Below are 24,232 nucleotides of genomic sequence, written 5' to 3'. Positions count from 1 at the left end.
ATGAACTCAAGATCATCAGCAGCAGCGAGACCAAATACAAGCGATTCAGAGTGACTGTCTCTGGTGAGGAGCTCACCTAATGTTTTAATTTTAGACCAGTAATTCAGAATAGTCTGCTGAGCAGCGCTTCTCTTCATTTTCATATCTAATGTTAAGTGATCTTCCAGTCAGCACCACAAAGTGCGAAGCAATATATGGGAGTTACCAATTTGTGCAATGGAGGGGGACTATAGTTCTTTATTGACAAATTTTTACTCGATTCGGCATCAAAAAACAATGTTACAAAATATATTGATTCTACATGTATTGGCAGATATTGGGGGGGTTGTATTTGCTAGTTTTGAATATTTTATTAATATCCCCCACAATATTACCCCATCCCCCCCACAAACTACGCCCCTGACTCTAACCCTAATCAAACACACCTGAGCATGCTAATCAATATCTTTAAGATCTAAACTCTGCAGCAGATTGGACCTCCAGGGAAAGATTTGAGGAACCCTGGTATAGAGGTACAGAAGACGACTCATTAACAACAAAAAACGTTCGATCGAATGCGATGTTTACCAGATACTATGATCTTTCACAGAAGTCTCTGCGACCTACCTGTGCTATCTGCCAGCACTCCTTCTGCTGGCTACCTGAGGTATAGCGAGCAGCACTACTGCTGATTAAATACCATGAGAGTCTACCATTTTAATTCCTTTTCGTTTATATTATTTAATTAATTTGTATTTATTTTTTAAGAAAACAAATCAGCACACCTTGTACATGCTCTAAGTCAATTTCCCCCGTATTATTTCCCTCCTCTCGCCGCTTCACTCCAGTCCAGCGGGTGGCGCTAAAACACTCGTTTGTTTGCCAAACACCATTAAACCTCAGAGGAAGAAGATTAGATTCACCGCGCTCTGTTTTGTTTTGGTGTTGTTTAATATAAACTGATAGAATTATTGTTTCTGTAAATATAAAAATACAGTTTTTGAAGAAGGTCAGTAAATATCTGTAATATTCTCATCCTCAGAGTCGTGACTATGTTTTGAATCAAGCAGGAATATCTGGAGGAGTATCATCTGAACTGAGATCTGCTGTGAAGATGGTGTTTGTTAAAGAAGAGAGTGAAGAGAACACCAGTGAACCAGAAACATGGAGAATAAACCACGAGGAACCAGAAACATGGAGAATAAAACACGAGGAACCAGAAACATGGAGAATAAAACACGAGGAACCAGAAACCTGGAGAATAAAACACGAGGAACCAGAAACCTGGAGAATAAAACACGAGGAACAAGAAACATGGAGAATAAAACACGAGGAACCAGAAACCAGGAGAATAAAACAGGAGGAACCAGAAACATGGAGAATAAAACAGGAGGAACAAGGAGGTTGGTGTTTATTCTTCATTCATCTTTAATGACTGTTTGTGATGCACACAAAGCATTAATCCTCTGGGGTCTGAGGGGGGTTTTGGGGCCCTGGAGAAGTTTTGACATGCATTTGTGCTTTTTATTCAGTATCTTCAAAACATATTAATGACTAAAGTCTGATTCCACTGTAATCAGCACAAACTGTGCTACAATAATACATAGGCAGCATGAATGTAGCGTTACTAGCATACATGTTTGTGTTTTTGAGAAAACGTTTAAGCTTGGTTAGAGAAAAAAGTCACTAAAATAAGGCCATAAAACACATACAGAACATTTGTTCACAAGACTTTTGAAAACTGGATGTGGTAGACTAGAGTTTTAAAACCCATTAACATCAAGTAATGTCTGACACCAAAACTGTATTAATAGTCTTCTGTGAACCTAGAAGATGACTGAGCAAAGCCAGAGAAGACCAGACGCAGGAGATGAAGTGAAGATGAAGATGATAAAAAGGAGCAAAGTTTATTGAATAATCTTAGTTTCATATGTTTCAGGTGGATAAATGCATAGACAAGGAAAATAATAAATACAGAAATATACAAAAACATAAAATAACAAAATAATAAATGAATAAATAAAATAATTAAATGCTAAAAAAAAAACAATAAATTACATAAATGGCTAATGATTATAAATGATTAATATAAAAAAGTACATACATAACACAAATGTATGGTTGCTCTCTTGATACAATGCAGTTTGTATTTGTGGATCCTCAGATCCTTCGTTGTTGATCAAATGTATTTAATAGCTCTCCCTATAGAAACGAGATTTGTGCCCATAATATTTTAAAACTAATAATTTATGCCTGATGAAGGTCAGTGAAGCAAAACATTGCTTGTGCTTATAGTAATAAATTTCAATATTTATTAAGAGTGATAGAGTGTGGGATTGCATCTTTTAATATTTTGGATTCGACAGTGTCGTTGGACTATTTTTCCACTCACCTATCGTTTTTTTTTTCAGTTTCTGTTGATTGAAAACTAATAATTTGAGGATCAGTGTACTTCATTCATGGAAAGATTCAGGGACGTATAATTAATAAAGTTACAGCAATATGATAAAAATTTTGTAATGCAATTGTATACTTTCCGCTGTTATATCAGGGTTCATTTTTAGGTCTTTTTTGTTTACTTTTTTTTTTGGGGGGGGGGGGTGTTTTATGAGTTAATTAAAATTTACTTTTGTTTCAGAGTTAATTGAAGATAATGAGGAGAAAGAAGAACTGAGTGAATTAGAGGAGAAAAATCATGTCAAAAGTGGAGAAAAACCCAAACAGAAAGATTTAAAGAAAGGAAGAGCCAAGAAATCTTTCACCTGCACTCAGTGCGGAAAGAGTGTCAGAAACAAATATCATCTTGATTATCACATGAGAGTTCATACTGGAGAAAAACCATTCACTTGTGATCAGTGCGGAAAGAGTGTCAGAAACAAATATCATCTTGATTATCACATGAGAGTTCATACTGGAGAAAAACCATTCACTTGTGATCAGTGCGGAAAAAGTTTCAGATGCAAAAATACACTTGATTATCACACGAGAGTTCATACTGGAGAGAAACCATTCACTTGTGATCAGTGCGGAAAGAGTTTCAGATGCAAAAATACACTTGAGACTCACGTGAGAGTTCATACTGGAGGGAAACTGTTCACTTGTGATCTGTGCGGAAAGAATATCACACGCAAAACAAGTCTTGAGCTTCACATGAGAATTCATACTGGAGAGAAATTGTTCTCTTGTGATCAGTGCGGAAAGAGTTTCAGATGCAAAAATACACTTGAGACTCACGTGAGAGTTCATACTGGAGAGAAACCGTACACATGTGATCAGTGCGGGAAGAGTTTCTCACAATCAGCAAACCTTAAGAAACACATGAACGTTCATACAAAGGAGAAGCCACATTCATGTTGTTTGTGTGGAAAGAGCTTTCCACGTCTACAAAGTTTGAAAATACATCAGAAAATACACACTGGTGTGAGAGAATACATGTGCTTTGAGTGTGAGAAGACTTTTACTACATCAACCCATTTAAAACTGCACCAGAGGATTCACACTGGAGAGAAACCGTACAAGTGTTCACACTGTGATAAGAGTTTCAGTGTGTCATCAAGTCTGAAAACACATGAGATGATCCACACTGGAGAAAAACCTTACAAGTGTTCACACTGTGACAAGAGATTCAGTGTGTCATCAAATCTGAAAACACATGAGATGATCCACACTGGAGAAAAACCTTACAAGTGTTCACACTGTGACAAGAGATTCAGTGTGTCATCAAGTCTGAAAACACATGAGATGATCCACACTGGAGAAAAACCTTACAAGTGTTCACACTGTGACAAGAGATTCAGTATGTCAGCACATCTGAAAACACATGAGATGATCCACACTGGAGAAAAACCTTACAAGTGTTCACACTGTGACAAGAGATTCTGTCAGTCAGCACATCTGAAAACACATGAGAGGATCCACATTAAAGAAAAACCGTACAAGTGTTCACACTGTGACAAGAGATTCAGTGTGTCATCAAATCTGAAAACACATGAGATGATCCACACTGGAGAAAAAACGTACAAGTGTTCACACTGTGACAAGAGATTCAGTGTGTCAGGAGACCTGAAAACACATGAGAGGATCCACACTGGAGAAAAACCTTACAAGTGTTCACACTGTGACAAGAGATTCAGTGTGTCATCAAGTCTGAAAACACATGAGAGGATCCACACTGGAGAAAAACCTTACAAGTGTTCACACTGTGACAAGAGATTCAGTCAGTCAGCACATCTGAAAACACATGAGAGGATTCACACTGGAGAGAAACCTTATAAGTGTTCACACTGTGACAAGAGATTCAGTCAGTCAGGAGACCTGAAAACACATGAGATGATTCACACTGGAGAGAAACCTTATAAGTGTTCACATTGTGACAAGAGATTCAGTGATTCAACACATCTGAAAACACATGAGAGGATTCACACTGGAGAGAAACCTTATAAGTGTTCACACTGTGACAAGAGATTCAGTCAGTCAGGAGAACTGAAAACACATGAGAGGATTCACACTGGAGACAAACCGTTCACTTGTGATCAGTGCGGAAAGAGTTTCTCACAATCAGTACACCTTAAGCGACACATGAATATCCACACTGGAGAGAAACCGCATGCATGTGATCAATATGGAAAAACATTTTTGAGGGCTTCAAACCTGAAGATACACCTGGACGTTCATACAAAGGAGAAGATGTGTCACACTGTGACAAGATGTTCAGTCAGTCAGGAGAACTGAAAACACATGAGAAGATTCACACTGGAGAGAAACCGTATCACTGCACTGCATGTGGGAAGCGTTTCAAACATTCATCTGCTCTACAAAGTCATACAAAAAACATTCACAGTAAGTAGATCATCCTCACCAGATGTGACACAGTAACGCATCAAGCAACAAAATACCATCTGGATAAATCTGTTCTAACCAGACATTACAAGCGACATGACAAAGAAACATCATCTAAAGTTTTCACAGTGAATAAAGTTCATCTTCATCTTCAAAACCAGCAGATTCAACTCAAAGATGGAGCTCCTTCCCAAATAACAATTTCCAAAACTTTTATTCTCGTATATCATTTTGCTTCATGATATAAATTATATCATTTTAGTTACTTATGGGTTTCATATTATGTTCAATTGTTTCCTGTTATGTCCAATATATTTAATTAGCAAGATTGTAAGAATAGTAATACCATTAAAACTTTACCGATACCTATTCTTTCTTGTAAGTCAGTTGGTGAGAGAGGTCCATCTCATTAGTTTTCACTTTTACTTAGCTCATTTTTGTATTTGCTCCGAGTAATTATTAAATGTTAACCTTTTAATTAATATATTATCTTTACTTTTAATATTTTATCAACTTTTATTGTCTGTTGATTGTATTTGAGTCAGGAAATACAATACAGAAAAAGTAATTTTATAATTTCAGTTTTAATGCAGTGCAGGGGTGATATAATTGTATGGTACTTCAAACAATTATAACTGCATGAATAATGTTATGAGATTGGTGTTTTAAATATAACATTTTGAATGTAGGTATATGGAAAATGTTTAAAAGATTATTGATAGGCATATATTTTGACAATAATTTATAAAGCACTTTCAAAGCCATTAGAATGGACCAAAGTGCTGTCCATAAGTATAAGTTCTGAGAGGAGCGAAGATGACGTTGAGACTGATAGGGAATTAACATGTCTTTTATGTACTCAGGAGCCTGACCATGTAGTGCTTTAAAAACAAACATCAACACCTTGTATTGTATTCTGTATCTAACTGGTAACCAGTGAAGGGATATCAATAAAGGTGTTATGTGATCCCATTTTCTGGTATTTGTTAAAAATCTCGCTGCAGCATTCTGGACACGCTGAAGACGAGTAACCAGTGATTCACTTATGCCCAGAAAAAGAGCATTACAATAGTCCAGCCGGGTTGAAACAAAGGCATGCACAACAATCTCTAAGTCCTTGTACGAAAGGATTGATTTCAGTTTAGACAGTTTTCTTAGCTGGAAAAAAGATGATTTCACAACGCTATTAACTTGACGATCAAAGCGTAATTCAGAATCGAAAAATACTCCAAGTTTCTTCACATAACTTTGCATATTGTCGGACAGTAGTCTATTATTTCCAGCCAGAGCATTCCCAAGCTCCTTGTTCCCAAACATAATAAACTCAGTCTTATCCTCATTTAATTGTAAAACAAATATTTGCTAGCCATCCCTTTACCTCAGTCAAGCACTTATAAAAATTAGTAAAAGATGCACAGCCATCACACTCCAAAGGAAGGTACAATTGTAGATCATCAGCATACAAGTGATAGTTAATATTATGCTGCTTAAAAATAGACCCCAGGGGTAACATATATAATGAGAACAGGGTCGGCCCAAGGATTGATCCCTGAGGAACCCCCCAAGAAATAGCAGCGGATGCAGAGACATAATTTCCAATTTTAACAGAGCATGTCCTGTCATGCAAATAAGAGGAAAGCCACTTAAGGGCTACACCATTGATCCCTACATAATCTCTAAGGCGGTCTATTAAAATTGCATGATCTAAAGTATCAAAGGCTGCACTTAAATCTAACATCATTAAGGCAACACTTTTCCCGGAGTCAATACTTAACAAAATATAATTTGTAACCTTCAATAATGCTGATTCTGTGCTATGTTTGGTCCTAAATCCAGACTGAAAAATGTGCATTATGTTATTTACAATCAAGAAATCTATAAGTTGATTATGGACAACTTTCTCTAAAATCTTATTCATAAAAGGCAACTTCGAGATAGGTCTAAAATTTTTTAACTCATGTGAATCCAAATTATGTTTTTTCAAAACCGGCTCAATAACGGCATGCTTCAAACAATAGCCTACTGTGCTTCGTGACAATATCCATGCCATTTTCCAAATCCATATTGTTAACCAAATTCTCCCAATCCAACATAACGTCTTGAATTAGTCTAATTACATATGTTATGTCATATTGTGTGCTGTGAGGGGAGAAGTGATTCAAAAGTGTGTGATTTGTTGCTTATAAACGACATTTAACTGAAGCTGTTGCTTTTATTTTAAAGTGAGCAAACTAAGTGAACTGAGCAAGACGACCAAAGGCTGATGTGGTGTTTAATTCCATCCACGGCAAACCGAGTGCTGGACTCAACATGTTGTTATTAGAGTAGAGCGGGGGGAAACCCTTACTTCTGTCAACATTATAAAGCTGCAGGCCCAACTGCACGCTCAGACCTGCACTCTCAGACCTATCGTTTTTTTCAGATAGTGCCACCTGCTGTTTGGAAGATTACCTAACCTGAATTCATTTGCTGATAGATTGCAACTTACACTATTTTTCTACTATAAAATATTACGCTATGACTGAATGCATTATTATATAAAATATTACACACAGATTTAATGAATTAAGTCTGGTTTATTTTTATTAATTGTATTTGTAAATAGAAATTGTTCAGTTACTTAAATATTTTTGAATGAGCGCGGGTATGCGGCGATGCCGCGGGTTGAACAGACGCTTGCGAGCTATCTGTCTCCCTCTACGGCATCGCCTTTGAAGGCTCCTGCTCTGCTTACAACATCTTTGGTGGGCAGAGGGTATGCGTGCTCTCTAAACTCAGGGGGCTGCTGGGCGGGCGCAGCCTCCTCCGCATACCAGCTCCTCGCGCAAAAGGTCCTGACGGGCGAGCCCCAGGACCGCGGAGGGCGACCCCTACTGGGGTGGAGTGGCTTGCACCGCGGCACTCGGTGACCACTTCACCTCGGTGCCCTCCAGGGACTTGTCTGCTGACCCTGCCGCTGTTCCAGGGCACAGCCGGTCCCAGCGAGTATATTTCTCAGGTTTGTCCGCCCGGCAGCGCGGAGCCGAGAAACTCGCCTCAGCCGTCAGATTACGCGTCTCATTCCGGTCTGGCCGCTTCTCTGAACCCAGAGGTCAGTCTCGAGAGACTGATTCCCTTAGAAGATCATTGGGCAGCGAGCTGCCGAATGTGTCTCTTTGGGTCCTGCCTTGCAGGGTCTGGTTCGTTCAGAGGTCCTGACAGGTGAGCCCCAGGACTACAGAGGACGACCCCTACTGGGGTGGAGCGGCTTACACCGCGGCACACGGTGACTGTCTCCCCTCGGTGCCCTCCGGGGATTTGTCTGTCAACCCTGCAGTTCCAGGGCACAGCAGGTCCCAGCGAGTATTACGCTCAGGTTCTTCCGCCTGTGATTTCAGCGGGCCTGAGAAACTCGCCTCTGCCCCCAGATTACGCGTCTCCTGCCGGTGCGCCGCAGCGAGGCAGCGGTCTGGCCGCTTCTCTAACACCAGAGGTCAGTCTCGAGAGACTGATTCCCTTAGTAGATCGTTTGGCAGCCTGGCAGCGACTGCCAAATGTGTCTCTTTGGGTCCTGCGGACGGTAGAGGCTGGCTATTCCATCCAGTTCGATGGGCCACCTCCACTGTTCAAAGGGGTCTGACTACGGTCCGCCCCGAGCAGGCTCTGGTCTTGGAACAGGAAATCAATACTTTGCTGAGGAAGGAAGCCATCGAGTTGGTTCCTCCTCACAAAGTCCACGCCGGCTGCTACAGCCTGTACTTCATTGTTCCAAAGAAGGATGGGGGGCTGAGGCCCATACTGGATTTGAGTCTTCTGAACCGCTCAGCCAGAAAGCTGAAGTTCAAGATGCTCACTGTCAGGCAGATCATGTCTCAAATCAGGTCCGAGGACTGATTTGTCACGACAGACCTCCAAAGATGTCTATTTCCATGTACCCATCCTTCCCTCTCACAGGGAGTTCCTGAGGTTCACTTTCGGGGGCAAAGCGTATCAGTATCGGGTTCTTCCCCTCGGCCTAGCACTCTCACCCCGCACTTTCAACAAGTGTGTGGATGCGGCACTGGTCCCGTTGCGACTGCAGGGCATCCGCATACTCAATTATATCGACGATTGGTCGATCCTCACTCAATTAGAGCAGGCGGCGATTCGGCATCGAGGTGTCGTTCTCGCCCACATGAAAGATTTGGGGGTTTAAGACTAAACGCCAAGGAAAGTGTGCTTTCTCCAGCTCAGAGAACCACTTATCCAGGTGTAGTGTGGGATTCGACCACGATGCAGGCTCGTTTGACCCCTGCTCGGATCGAGTCGATCCTCACGGCAGTCGAGAGAGTGTGAGAAGGCCAGCCATTCACTGTCAAGCAGTTTCAGAGACTGCTTGGGCTCATGGCAGCTGCGTCCAGCGTGATTCCTTCTGGCCTGCTGTACATGAGGCCCCTACAGTGGTGGCTCAAGACCAAGGGGGTCTCCCTGAGGGGAGACTCGCTCCGCGCTGTCAAAGTGTCACGCCGCTGTCCGTGCCTTAGACATGTGGAGGAATCCTTGGTTCTTGTCCCGGGGCCCGGTGCTGGGAGCTCCTTGTCGCCGCGTCTCGCTAGCGATGGACGCTTCCCTCACCGGTTGGGGTGCGGTCATGAGTGGCCACCCTGCCCGCGGTCTGTGGAGTGGTCGCCACCTGACGTGGCATATCAACCAGCTAGAGATCCTAGCTGTGTTCCGTGCGCTCAAGCACTTCCTCCCAGACCTAAGAGATCACCACGTGCTGGTGCGCACCGACTAATCCCGAGGGGTGAAGCAGACGTGGAAGGTTTTGGCCAGGCACAGGTGGACCTCTTCGCCACTCGAGAGTCAGTGCAATGTACCCTCTGGTTCCTCCAGCTCCTCCGGGACTGGACGCTATGGTACAGACGTGGCCGAGGCTCCGTTTGTACGCCTTCCCCCCGATCGCTCTGCTCCCGGGAGTTCTGGCGAGAGTGCGCCGGGACGAGGTCAGTCTACCGTTGGTAGCGCCGTTCTGGCCGGGCCGAGTATGGTTCTCGGACCTGATATCTCTCCTCGACGGCACTCCGTGGGAAGTGCCCGTCAGGAGGGACCTCCTCTCACAGGCCGGGGGCACCGAGGTGCACCCTCACCCGGAGTTATGGAAGCTGTGGGTGTGGCCCCTGAGGGGGCACAACTCATAGCTTCCGGTCTGTCAACCGAGGTCGACCCAGTCAACTGCCCCGTTGTTGCAGTACTGGAGTTCCTGCAGGCCCGTTTCTCCGCAGGGGTAACCCATTCCACTGTTAAGGTCTACGTGGCAGCTATTTCGTCATACCATGCCCTTATTGGTGGCCAGTCAGTGGGTAGACACCCCCTAGTTACACGTTTCCTCCGCGGTGCGCTGAGGCTGAGGCCTCCGGTACGATCTCGCGTCCCTACGTGGGATCTGGCTGTGGTTCTGGAGGCTCTGTGCATTGCACCTTTCGAGCCCATTCAGGAGATAATTGAGAGACTCCTTACTATCAAGACTGTCTTCCTATTGGCTATCACCTCTCTGAGGAGGGTGAGTGACCTTCAGGCCCTGACAACGGCTTCTATTCACTTTGCGCCCGGTTTCGCAAAAGTATTCCTCTACCCCCGCGTGGGGTATGTTCCGAAGGTCCCGTCGGTCGTTCCACAGCCGGTCGTACTGCAGGCCTTCTGTCCTCCTCCCTTCGGGGAGCCAGACCAGGAGAAGCACAACCGTGTGTGTCCAGTGCGAGCACTGGACGCATACATCCACAGGTCCTCCCTGTGGAGAAAGTCGGACCAGCTGCCCGTGTGCTATGGTCCGCCTAGGAGGGGTCTTCCTGCTACGAAGCCCTCTCTTAGTAGGTGGATTGTGGGTGCCATGGCTTTGGCATACGAGGCCTCTGAGCTCCCCCCGCCGGTGGGAGTCAGAGCGCACTCAACCCGAGGTGTGGCGGCCTCCAAGGCCTTCTGGGCAGGTGTTCCATGCAGGACATCTGCAACGCAGCTGGGTGGTCCACGCCCCTGACTTTCGTTAGGTTCTATGACCTCGACATCCGAGCCACTCCCGGCTCCTCTGTCCTTTCGTCCTGACACCAGGCAGGGACTTGTCAGTCTGGCGGCGTTGGTATCTCATTCCCATATGCGTTTCGACGCAGCTCGAAGTTCCTGGAAGGGAACGTCTCAGGTTACGTATGTAACCATGGTTCCCTGAAGGGAACGAGACACTGCGTCGCGTTGCCACACTTCCGGCATCCCTGCCAGCGCTTGCTTCATGACTTGAAGCTGAAGCCGGCTCCGCCGCACGTGCTTATATGCTTCCTGGTCATGACGTCACCCCGCCCGTGACGCCTCGCCCTTGTTTGACTGATTACACATCATATTCAGAGCCTGGTCACGCTGAAGGTGTTCCCATATGCGTTTCGACGCAGCGTCTCGTTCCCTTCAGGGAACCATGGTTACATACGTAACCTGAGACGTTACTTTTTATGGAAAGTAATGTGCTACGTTACTTTTGCGTTACTTTTTAAATATGAGCAGGGCTTGTTTTTAATACAAGAAGTTCTAATCATAGCAAATGTAAAAGCCCTTTCACTCTAAAAAGTGTAATGAATAAAGCTCAGGCTGAAGGAAGAGTAAATTCATGTCTGTGCAGTAGAATGCAGGAGAAGAAGGTTCAACACTCTTCAGCAATAAAAAAAACAACGAAGCACAATTGTTAGTTTATCTAAAGTCATTTTTGCTGCTTAGTATGGTTGAACTGGATCATATTCTATATTAATCTCTGCATTTGTTTTAATTCATTTTGATGAATACTAAATCCGTTTTTTGCGAGTGGATTTAATTAATGCACATTCACATTTAGTCTAGAACTACAGTAACAGCATGACACAGCGCACTGTCAGTCAATAAATGGGACAAAAGTAACTGGCGTTACTTTTTTGAAAAAGTAACTCAGATATTTTCTTGTAAATTAAAAAGTAATGCGTTACTTTACTAGTTACTTGAAAAAAGTAATATTATTACGTAACTCGCGTTACTTGTAATGCGTTACCCCCAACACTGATCTTTTTTCACTCCTGCCCCGATCTTGAACCGCTTGGACATGTGCCGGAAGATTGGATGTGGTTCTTCTTTCCACCCTAAAAAGGGGCAGAGTCCTTCCCTCCAATACACTTCTTGCCTCCTCAGTCCAGAAAGCAAATCTGCTCCCATAGCTTTCAAGCAAGACAAAATCCATAATAATTATCACAGGTAAGAGAGATATTAAGGATGTTTTGTTACTAGTGTTCCAAGTTGTTGTATTGGCACTATATCAAATTGAAATTTGACAGATTTAAAAGATCAAAATTTTAAAAATACTGACATACCCATCAATTTGAAATCGTTCCATGAGTAGAAGGCACCACCATTGGCGGATGATAGGCATATCCATCTGAAAGAAAGACTGTTTAGTCTAACAGTTAACCAACATGTTTTGTTAATACATGATGTTGGCTGTGCTTGCAACAACCATGCCCCCTTTTGAAAGAAATGTTGCTTAGAGTAAAGCAAGATAAAATACACCACCACCTGAGTTACATTTTTAGCTATGATAAATAAAAGCACCATCCTGACAAGAACAACAGCCTGGTAAAATAAAGGTTACATAAATAAAACAAAAAATACCTCCTGGAATTGAAACCCAATGCCACACACCATTGATAGGGTGTACTGGAAAGAGAAGACACAGTCATTTACAATGTTTACAAAAGCTTTAAATCAATTAACTGAAAATTTTTAAATCTTACCATGAGCACAAAAACACCACAATAATTCCCTCATGTCTGACGTGGCAAAGCCTAAAATCAGTAAAGCAAACAATTTTATTTTAGAATAATGTACAAAAAATGTAACTGTTGTAAAAGCCAAATAATGACAATTAAGTTGATTTCTCTGACAAGTCTGATAAAGTGTTATACAATAATCAGTACTTTTAAAAACGATTAAAAACAGGCCAAGTGTACACAACAAAAGGATACACAAAACAGTTAATAGGAGACTTACATTCACATATCTTGTTGAAAGTGACTGATGTAGAGAGAGACTTTTTTGTGGTTCCACTCCATTGCATGCAATGTAAGCATGTCCACCCGTGCAGTTTAAAGCAAATAATAAGGTTATGTAAAAGAATATAGAATAATAAAAAAAACATATTGCAAACAATCTGATTACCTGCTTTGGACGTATATTTGGTTGTCAGGGCACAATCTGTACAAGAAACGATTAAGCAAAGAGGCTACATAGTATAGTGTAGCCTATCACTTCAATTTCACATTATTAATGTGCTTGTAAACATTACAAATGTACATATAATGCACAAATATTATACATACTTCACACTTAGTAGCATGGGCTCGAGCATGCATATAGGCTACAGCAGTCGGCTTAATTACATGGCACAACAGGCAGCTCTCTTTTAACACAGATATTTGCTTCAAATGATAGGCCAAGGCCGGGTTTCTCGATAACGATTGATCTTAGCACTTAAGAGCGTTTTCTACGAGTCATTTTACGAACGTTCGTTATTGTTTCATGTGCATTCCCCAAAAATTCACTAAACACAATCCCAAGTAGCCATGCTTTAAGTGCTACATAGGAGTCTCTATCCATTGATCAAGTGATGAAATTTATAGAATGGCTCATAATTGTAGTACACGCTCCTTTATTGAGATGTTAACCTAATGCTGCGTTTCAGACAGCTCGGATAATATAATAGGCTATAAGTAAGTATAATAATTATATAAGCGGTAAGTATAATATTAATCTATAATATTATATATATATAAGCGGTAAGTATAATATTAATCTATAATATTATATATATAATATTATACTTACCGCTTATATATATATATATATATACATACAGTATATCGAATATATGGCTGGTTTTCGTCATTGACAGTTGTTGTTTTTTTTGTTTTTTTTAGTTTATGCCTATTTTTCCCAGTCTTTGAAGCATATTTCCTACATTATTTTATTCGTTTTTTCCCCCTGCCATTTTTTATTATTTCATTTATAAATTCATAAAAAAAAACGAGTAGTGTACTAAAAAGGTAACTGATTGATTTTTTTTATTTTTTTTATTGAATGCATGAAAAAAAAAAAAAAAAAAACAATAATCAGCGTCAAATCACAACACCAGTCCAAGATAAATCAGTCCTTCAGTCCAGGGCCGGACTGGGACACAATTTCAGGCCGGGAAATCCTACACTAATCCAGGCCATCCTATGCACCCAAATAAAATTTTAAAACACGGACAACCCTATTTTTTTCCCTAAATTACATTTATTTCACAGTATGACCATAACATAAAAACATAAACAACCAAGCTAGAGGTAAAGCAGTCCTAATATCAAATGGGTCTGCACATAACGTTATACAAGCATTTACTCTAGAAGTCCAAAGCTGTTACTACCTCTCTACTTCTCACTCTTAAATGTATATAAACTGCAGAAGAGAGGTTAAACAAAAATGTTTGCTTAGAAGGTCAGCAGGTTGCGTAAGACTTCGCTGCTCTTAGCAACTTTATCAATAATCTTGTCAATGTCAATTCCAACAAGTATCTCCCTCTCTGTTGACATTAACATGAAGGCCTCAAGGTGTTCCTGATTAATAGAGGTCCTAAGTCTGTTCTTCACAAGCTTCAGTGTGGAGAAGCTTCTTTCACAGGCTACTTGTGTCACAGACAATGTCAACAAAAATTTGTAACCCAATCCGATGACATGATATGCATCAGTGAGAAGGTTGTATTTAGACAGCAGGATATGGCAACATATTGCACAGTTTTTAAAAGCTGAACAAACTGTGCTCACCGACTCCAAGCCCTCATCAGCACCTGAAAGGTTGGCATCTTCTCCTGAGAGCTCCTTCACTGTCTTTACACTATAGCTATCCAAAGTAGACATCTTCAGCCTTTTCCAATGTGTTGCCAAATTTGTCAGCTCTGCCTGCAATGTCTCCACTGTGGCACGATCATCAAAGTTGATCAAAAATTTGCTAAGTTCCACAAGAGCGGATTTTGGGAGCCCATTTTTTTGTATTTCAGCAAAATATTTAGGATCCATGCAAGCAAAATCTGAACACAGACCTGCACTTGCTGTGTATCGGTGGTAGATGCTTTCTTGGACAGTGTCCATGATGATGTTGTGGACTTTGACTCTGTATTCTTTCAAAGAATCTGAAAGTGGCTCATCCTCTGCCATTTCACCTGGCATGGCTTCCTTTTTTCTTTGCCTTTTTTCTGGGAGGGCAGTTTGAACTTCAAAGTCACAATCATCCTGCTCCTGTAATTGCTGTTAGCCCACTGAACAAATGTATCTGCTGCGTTTTTAACACCTTCAAAATCCCGGCCGAACCTTTTCAAGTTGTCTTCAGTTCCCATTACCATGCGTTGAGCAGTTAGCAAGTCCATGCCACTCGTCTGAAGGTACTTTGACAGTCGTGTAGTTTGAGCAAATATTCAAAGGAAAATTTGCGCTGTGAGTATGGTTTCATATCTGAGTAATGCCTCCATGTAACCTCTGGCTTTCACTCTCACAGTCGGCTGCATTGTATTGTCTTTCTCCATCTTCGCCATGGTGGTAACAAGGTCAATGAAAAGTGCCCCCTCAGGATTTCCAAAATGTCCAAAAACTTTGCGTAGTGCTCCTATTTGAGCAATACGTCTGTGTCTCCTGTCCTCACTGACCTCCTCCCACACTTTCATGCGTTTGTAGGACTCACGTATGAATGTGGCAATGTCATTTAGCAGGGAGAAAAGTGATGCACTTGACACTACAATTCCAGTTGTGTCTGCCAACACAAGGTTAAGAATATGTGCATAACACCAAACATGGACTTGTGCTGGTGCCTCTTGTTTGAGAAGAGTAGAAAATCCCTTGTACTGCCCTTGCATGTTTGCAGCCCCATCTGTTGAGTTGCCAATGCATTTCTTGATGTCAATACCAATTTTTTCCAAAACTTTTTTCAGAAAAACAACAAGATTTTCTCCAATAGAGGACTGACAGTGGATTACTGCAATTAGTTTATCATTGATGACATTGGTCAAATATCTGAGTACAATGGCACATTGATTCTTCGATGTCAAATCTTGTGTTGTGTCCAATTGTACTGAATACATTCCAGCTTCCTTAACTTCTTCAGCAATGCTTTGTTGGATTAAGAGACTGATAACACTAATGACTTTGTTTACTGTTGTCTTTGACAGCAAAGTCACAAGGGATCCTCTTCCTTTACGTCCACCTTTGTGCAGCTTTTTACTCTTTTCAATGCATTCACTGACATGTCCTTGCAGACAGGCATCATATTTGCTCAGCAGCAGTATTAATTCTAAAACATTTCCGTGATCTAAAGTCAAGTCTTCTAAGGAATAAGCACTCTCGTGTTCATCACCACGATAACTAAGGCCACGCTTACCAATGACCTTGATGATATTAATCACACGTTCCATGACCTGTCGCTTCTTCCTTACTTGATCTTGATGTGCTGATATCTGTTTTTCTGTCAGTAGACTACCTATATCTCCCTTGTTTGCCCTGAGAAAATAGGCCTCTGCACTCTCTCTGTGGATTTTGCTCCCTTTATGCTCAGCAATTCTTTGGTGAACATGCTTCCATGCACTCATTCCACCTTTGATAAATGGGTTTGGCAAATGCCAGAAAAAATGGAACAGTATAAAGAGTGTGACTCTTCACAGTATGTCAACCACTTCCTGTTTATTGTCTTTGCTGTAGAAGATGTTAGGAATGGCCTGTTTTTGGCTTTGTGTGGATGGTAGCGGTAAAAAGGGTCTAAATCCTTAGGCTGGGGCCGTGCAAAATAATTAAAGGCTTTCTCCTGAACGGTACACTCACTTCCCTTTTCCTTCTCTTCATTTTCCCTAAGATCTCTCTGTCTTTCCCTTCCACCAGGATCATCAGCCTCGTACACTAAGTAAAGAGGAGTAGTCTTATTGCAAATTTAAACTAAAACTTTAATATATATATATGTACGTATGTATGTATGTATAAAGTGTGTGTATTTTTCTAGTACCTGTCTCTTCTTCACTTGTCACTTCTTCTTCTGGCCTCATACAAACAGAACTGTCTCCACCTTGGTGCAAAACAACCACTTTATTGTACATTGTTTGCCCAGAATCTACATCTATTTTAGTAAAAATCAAAGTATTATATTTATGATTTTTTTTTATCTTAAAATTACTTAAATATCAAACATTTAGCATTATATTTCATACAATATATGTTTTTTTTTTTTGCTTCTACCTGTCATCTCACTCCCTGGCTGAATCTGATGTGTGACCATTGCACCACAGCTAGTGCTAGGTTGATTGTCTCCACCTTCATTTGATAAAAAAAGAAGGAAAAAAAGTTTTAAACCTCACAAAACGGTAGACGTAATTTTCTAAATTGTCTAATAAAATGTTATTGCATTATTGTGACAATTATTTTTTGTTGATGTCTGCACTATCACTCCTGTCTCCCTGCTCCCATACCATATAAAATGTTAATATTTGTCTGTTAAATTACTAATGTAACTTTAATAATATTAATCTCCTTAGTCCTTTAGCATAAAGTATTTTGAGTGACAATAGTAATAGGGGATTACTACCGCTTACATTTTCTAGCAGTTCAATACTAAGTTAACGAAGAAAAAAGTACAGTATTTACAGATGAAACTGACCTGCACTTGAAGCCCTGAACAGGTCAGTAATTTTGCAACATTTTGCTGCTTCTTCTTGGAGTGCTTTTTTGTTCTTTGTTCTTTCCCTCTCTGCTCCACCTGGCCGTTTTGTCTCCATCATCGGGTACTGCTCGCATTTTCTGTTTAACCGTTTGGCTGAGGTGTAAATTCGAATCGTAGCCTTGTCAGTCAAGACTAACAGATTCTTGACTTTATTATTTTTTATTAATAATAATAATTGTATTGAATGACGAATTCGAAAATGTAAATCTCTGGTAAAGGTAGTAATATATATAAAAAAAAACGCTGGCTGGCAGCAGGCCAAATTAGTCGTCAGGCCACCGGGAATTCTCCAGGTGCTCCCGATGGCCAGTCCGGGCCTGTTTCCCAGTGTTTATTCATTTTCATGACTTTGTTCATGTTCATGACTTTTTGAGATCTTGGTCATTTTCATGACTCTCCCTGTTTTTACTAGTTTGCATGACTTTTGGGGATTGTGTTCATGTTCATGGTGTTTTGAGACTTTGTTCATTTTCATGACTTTCCCTGTTTTCATTCATTTTCGCAACGTTTTGAGATTGTGCTCATGCTCTTGACTTTTTTATTTTATGCATTTTCATGACTTTTAAAGATATTGTTCATTTTCGTGACTTTTTGAGTTTTTTTCGTGACTTTTTGAGATTTGGTTTATGAATTTTTCAGATTTTGTTCATGTTCATGACTTTTTCAGATTTTTTTCATGTTCATGACTTTCTCTGTTTTTATTCATTTTCGTGACTTTTTGAGATTGTGTTCATTTTCATGATTTTCTCTGTTTTTATTCATTTTCGTGCTCATGCTCTTGGCTTTTTTATTTTGTTCATTTTCATGACTTTTAAAGATATTGTTAATTTTCGTGACTTTTTGAGATTTTTTTCATGTTCATGTCTCTTTGGTATTGTATTCATTTTCATGACTTTCCCTGTTTCTATTTTTTTCGTGACTTTTTGAGATTTGGTTTATGACTTTTTCAGATTTTTTTTCATGTTCATGACTTTCTCTGTTTTTATTCATTTTCGTGACTTTTTGAGATTGTGTTCCTTTTCATGACTTTCTCTGTTTTTATTCATTTTCGTGACTTTTTGAGATTGTGTTCCTTTTCATGACTTTCTCTGTTTTTATTAATTTTCGTGACTTTTTGAGATTGTTAATTTTCATGAATTTCTCTGTTTTTATTAATTTTCGTGACTTTTTGACATTGTGCTCATGCTCTTGGCTTTTTTATTTTATGCATTTTCATGACTTTTAAAGATATTATTCATTTTCGTGACTTTTTCTGAGGTTTTTTTCATGTTCGTGGCTTTTTGAGATTTTGTTCATGTTCATGACTTTTTTATATTTTGTTCATTTTCATGACTTTCTCTGTTTTTATTCATTTTCGTGACTTTGAGATTTAGTTCATTTTCATGATTTTCTCTGTTTTTATTCATTTTCGTGACTTTTTGAGATTTTGTTCATTTTCATGATTTTCTCTGTTTTTATTCATTTTCGTGCTCATGCTCTTGGCTTTTTTATTTTATGCATTTTCATGACTTTTAAAGATATTGTTAATTTTCGTGACTTTTTGAGATTTTTTTCATGTTCATGTCTCTTTGGTATTGTATTCATTTTCATGACTTTCCCTGTTTCTATTTTTTTCGTGACTTTTTGAGATTTGGTTTATGACTTTTTCAGATTTTTTTCATGTTCATGACTTTCTCTGTTTTTATTAATTTTCGTGACTTTTTTAGATTTTGTTCATGTTCATGACTTTTTGAGATCGTGTTCATTTTCATGACTTTCTCTGTTTTATTCATTTTCGTGACTTTGAGATTGTGTTCCTTTTCATGACTTTCTCTGTTTTTATTCATTTTCATGACTTTTTGAGATTTTGTTCATGTTCAGGACTTTTTGATATTTTGTTCATTTTCATGACTTTCTCTGTTCTTATTCATTTTCGTGACTTTTTGAGATTGTGTTCCTTTTCATGACTTTCTGTTTTTATTCATTTTCGTGAGTTTTTGAGATTTTTTTCATGTTCGTGGCTTTTTGATATTGTATTCATTTTCATGACTTTCCCTGTTTCTATTTTTTTCGTGACTTTTTGAGATTTGGTTTATGACTTTTTCAGATTTTTTTCATGTTCATGACTTTCTCTGTTTTTATTCATTTTCGTGACTTTTTCAGATTTTGTTCATGTTCATGACTTTTTGAGATTGTGTTCGTTTTCATGACTTTCTCTGTTTTTATTCATTTTCGTGACTTTTTGAGATTGTGTTCATGTTCATGACTTTCTCTGTTTTTATTCATTTTCGTGACTTTTTGAGATTGTGTTCATTTTCATGATTTTCTCTGTTTTTATTCATTTTTGTGCTCATACTCTTGGCTTTTTTATTTTATGCATTTTCATGACTTTTAAAGATATTGTTAATTTTCGTGACTTTATGAGATTTTTTTCATGTTCATGTCTCTTTGGTATTGTATTCATTTTCATGACTCTCCCTGTTTCTATTTTTTTCGTGACTTTTTGAGATTTGGTTTATGACTTTTTCAGATTTTTTTTCATGTTCATTACTTTCTCTGTTTTTATTCATTTTCGTGACTTTTTGAGATTGTGTTCCTTTTCATGACTTTCTCTGTTTTTATTCATTTTCGTGACTTTTTGAGATTCTCGTCATGTTTGTGATTTTTTTGAGATTTCCTTAATTTTCGTGACTTTATTGATGTTCATGACTTTTTGAAATTGCCTTCATGTTCTTTAGGTTTTTTGTCCATGTTCACAAGATGTTGTTCGTGTTCATGACTTTTTGAGATTTTGTTCATGTTCATGACTTTGTTTTTAATCATTTAATCAGACCTGGGACTTGAACTGTAGTCACCAGAGTTGTGGTTGTACTGTATGTCAGCAAGCTAACCGCTATGGCATTAGCGCCGATATCGGATGGGAGTATTGTTTGGTAGTTATAAGCTGAAATCTTGTTCAGTCAGTGTTATCATTTATCCAAAATTAAGCTTTTGTTTCTTTCGTGTTCTTTTAATCTGTGTTGTATACTGTAGAACTGAAGGTGAGAATTTGAAAGAAAGGGATCAAATGAAGTACGTAAGTAAGTATTTATATATTTATTTATAAGGGTTCTTCTTAATGATTCTACAAATATAAATGGTGATTAACGTGTAAAAAATTAATCTTTACCTCTATAGTAAGGGTTGACAATGACACAAAGTCAAAAAGACATTTTTATTAAACAACATACATTTGTCTTGGTGACAGGAACTTCCGGTGCAGAAAAATGACAAAGGGATTTACAGACAGAGGAGGAAAACACAGGTAGCATCAATTATGTGCCTCTTCATTTTCTGGAGCACTGTGGAATAAAGTTCCTCTTTTCTCCTCACGGCTCATGATTTTCTTGACACAACTGAAGAGGTTTTTTTCTTCTCTCCGTTTAACCTTTTCTGGAACAATCACTTGGCCCCGCTTCCTTGATCCACCTTTCCATGATCCTCCTGTCAGCATGGGATGATTTGCATGAAACTCCTCCCATGATTTCAAGTGCTGCATCAGGAGGATGTTGTGAAAAAACATGTCAGGATACCTGATCACTTCAGAGAACAAAACTGCACATACTGCAATGGCGTCTTGAGGAGTCTGTATATAACGATCGACTTTGTCACGGTTCCCATTCATGTACAACCACACTGTCTCCGAATATTTCTTATTGAAACATCTTGACGTTTTCAGTGTTGCATAAGAAAGTCTATTGTCATGAAGGGTTATGCCTTGCTCATCTTTTTTGACTGGACAACAGTACAGATCATTTGATCGCATCTGTATCATGAATTTACCAACTAAAAAGTCAGTGGCCTGCATTTCCTTTTTATGCCAAGATTCAATGAGAAAACATATTACTGCAACATAATGAGGAAAGCTTGTTATTCTGATCGGTGCTCGCCATATGTTGTCACTGACTGACACTTGGGTAGCACTGGCCTGAATTGTTGTAGCAGAACACCCCTCCCAGGGAGTGTGCACTTTAAACGCTCCATCCAGCATTTTTGCAGAGGGATCTCCAACATTTGTCCTTAGATGAAATACATCAACAGGCTCGTTCAGAAAGTGCTTCTCTTTCATCTTCTCTGGATCGAAGGAGAGAAGGACTTCTGGCTTGCTGTCGTTCCTCTCGAACCTGGACTGCATAGATGCCAAAAGCAGAGCTGTGCACAGATATTTCAGAAGCAGTAGCCGAAATTTAGCCCAAATATTCTTCAGTGATTATCACTGAAGTCCACATATTGTTCAGTGTTGATCTTTAATAGTCGAAATATTGTACAGTTTTCATCACTAATAGCCGAAATCTTGTTCGGTCAATGGGACAATTCTCATTTGCTCCAGATATTGTTCGGCGGTGATCATTAATAGTCAAAATATTCTTCAGTTTTGATCACTTATAACCCACCTCTTGTTCGGTCAATGGGACAGTTCTCATTTGCTCCAGATATTGTTCAGTGTTTATCATTAATAGTCAAAATATTCTTCAGTTTTGATCACTTATAACCCACCTCTTGTTCGGTCAATGGGACAGTTCTCATTTGCTCCAGATATTGTTCGGCGGTGATCATTAATAGTCAAAATATTCTTCAGTTTGTATCCCTTAGAGCCGAGATTTTTTTCATGTTCGTGGCTTTTTGATATTGTATTCATTTTCATGACTTTCCCTGTTTCAATTTTTTTCGTGACTTTTTGAGATTTTGTTCATGTTCATGACTTTCTCTGTTTTTATTCATTTTCGTGACTTTCGCTGTTTTTATTCATTTTCGTGACTTTCGCTGTTTTTATTCATTTTCGTGACTTTTTGAGATTTTGTTCATGTTCGTGGCTTTTTGATATTGTATTCATTTTCATGACTTTCCCTGTTTCTATTTTTTTCGTGACTTTTTGAGATTTGGTTTATGACTTTTTCAGATTTTTTTCATGTTCATGACTTTCTCTGTTTTTATTCATTTTCGTGACTTTTTCAGATTTTGTTCATGTTCATGACTTTTTGAGATTGTGTTCGTTTTCATGACTTTCTCTGTTTTTATTCATTTTCGTGACTTTTTGAGATTGTGTTCATGTTCATGACTTTCTCTGTTTTTATTCATTTTCGTGACTTTTTGAGATTGTGTTCATTTTCATGATTTTCTCTGTTTTTATTCATTTTCGTGCTCATGCTCTTGGCTTTTTTATTTTATGCATTTTCATGACTTTTAAAGATATTGTTAATTTTCGTGACTTTTTGAGATTTTTTTCATGTTCATGTCTCTTTGGTATTGGATTCATTTTCATGACTCTCCCTGTTTCTATTTTTTTCGTGACTTTTTGAGATTTGGTTTATGACTTTTTCAGATTTTTTTTCATGTTCATGACTTTCTCTGTTTTTATTCATTTTCGTGACTTTTTGAGATTGTGTTCCTTTTCATGACTTTCTCTGTTTTTATTCATTTTCGTGACTTTTTGAGATTCTCGTCATGTTTGTGATTTTTTTGAGATTTCCTTAATTTTCGTGACTTTATTGATGTTCATGACTTTTTGAAATTGCCTTCATGTTCTTTAGGTTTTTTGTCCATGTTCACAAGATGTTGTTCGTGTTCATGACTTTTTGAGATTTTGTTCATGTTCATGACTTTGTTTTTAATCATTTAATCAGACCTGGGACTTGAACTGTAGTCACCAGAGTTGTGGTTGTACTGTATGTCAGCAAGCTAACCGCTATGGCATTAGCGCCGATATCGGATGGGAGTATTGTTTGGTAGTTATAAGCTGAAATCTTGTTCAGTCAGTGTTATCATTTATCCAAAATTAAGCTTTTGTTTCTTTCGTGTTCTTTTAATCTGTGTTGTATACTATAGAACTGAAGGTGAGAATTTGAAAGAAAGGGATCAAATGAAGTACGTAAGTAAGTATTTATTTATTTATTTATAAGGGTTCTTCTTAATGATTCTACAAATATAAATGGTGATTAACGTGTAAAAAATTAATCTTTACCTCTATAGTAAGGGTTGACAATGACACAAAGTCAAAAAGACATTTTTATTAAACAACATACATTTGTCTTGGTGACAGGAACTTCCGGTGCAGAAAAATGACAAAGGGATTTACAGACAGAGGAGGAAAACACAGGTAGCATCAATTATGTGCCTCTTCATTTTCTGGAGCACTGTGGAATAAAGTTCCTCTTTTCTCCTCACGGCTCATGATTTTCTTGACACAACTGAAGAGGTTTTTTTCTTCTCTCCGTTTAACCTTTTCTGGAACAATCACTTGGCCCCGCTTCCTTGATCCACCTTTCCATGATCCTCCTGTCAGCATGGGATGATTTGCATGAAACTCCTCCCATGATTTCAAGTGCTGCATCAGGAGGATGTTGTGAAAAAACATGTCAGGATACCTGATCACTTCAGAGAACAAAACTGCACATACTGCAATGGCGTCTTGAGGAGTCTGTATATAACGATCGACTTTGTCACGGTTCCCATTCATGTACAACCACACTGTCTCCGAATATTTCTTATTGAAACATCTTGACGTTTTCAGTGTTGCATAAGAAAGTCTATTGTCATGAAGGGTTATGCCTTGCTCATCTTTTTTGACTGGACAACAGTACAGATCATTTGATCGCATCTGTATCATGAATTTACCAACTAAAAAGTCAGTGGCCTGCATTTC

At 39.2% G+C, this 24,232-nt stretch overlaps 1 protein-coding gene across 1 annotated transcript; it reads left to right on the top strand.

The window, feature by feature from the left end:
• Positions 1–880: 880 nt before the first annotated feature.
• Positions 881–5,789, top strand: LOC306863571 (uncharacterized protein). The gene is made up of 5 exons (XM_079406991.1): positions 881–1,386; positions 1,919–2,013; positions 2,618–2,845; positions 2,931–3,155; positions 3,235–5,789. The coding sequence occupies exon 5, from the start codon at positions 3,298–3,300 to the stop codon at positions 4,708–4,710; it is 1,413 nt and encodes a 470-aa protein (XP_079263117.1). The 5' UTR covers positions 881–1,386; positions 1,919–2,013; positions 2,618–2,845; positions 2,931–3,155; positions 3,235–3,297; the 3' UTR covers positions 4,711–5,789.
• Positions 5,790–24,232: the final 18,443 nt, after the last annotated feature.

The sequence above is a fragment of the Barbus barbus genome (assembly GCF_936440315.1).
Source record: "Barbus barbus genome assembly, chromosome: 4".
Taxonomy (NCBI): Eukaryota; Metazoa; Chordata; class Actinopteri; order Cypriniformes; family Cyprinidae; genus Barbus; species Barbus barbus.
This window is presented reverse-complemented; position numbering and strand designations above follow the sequence as displayed.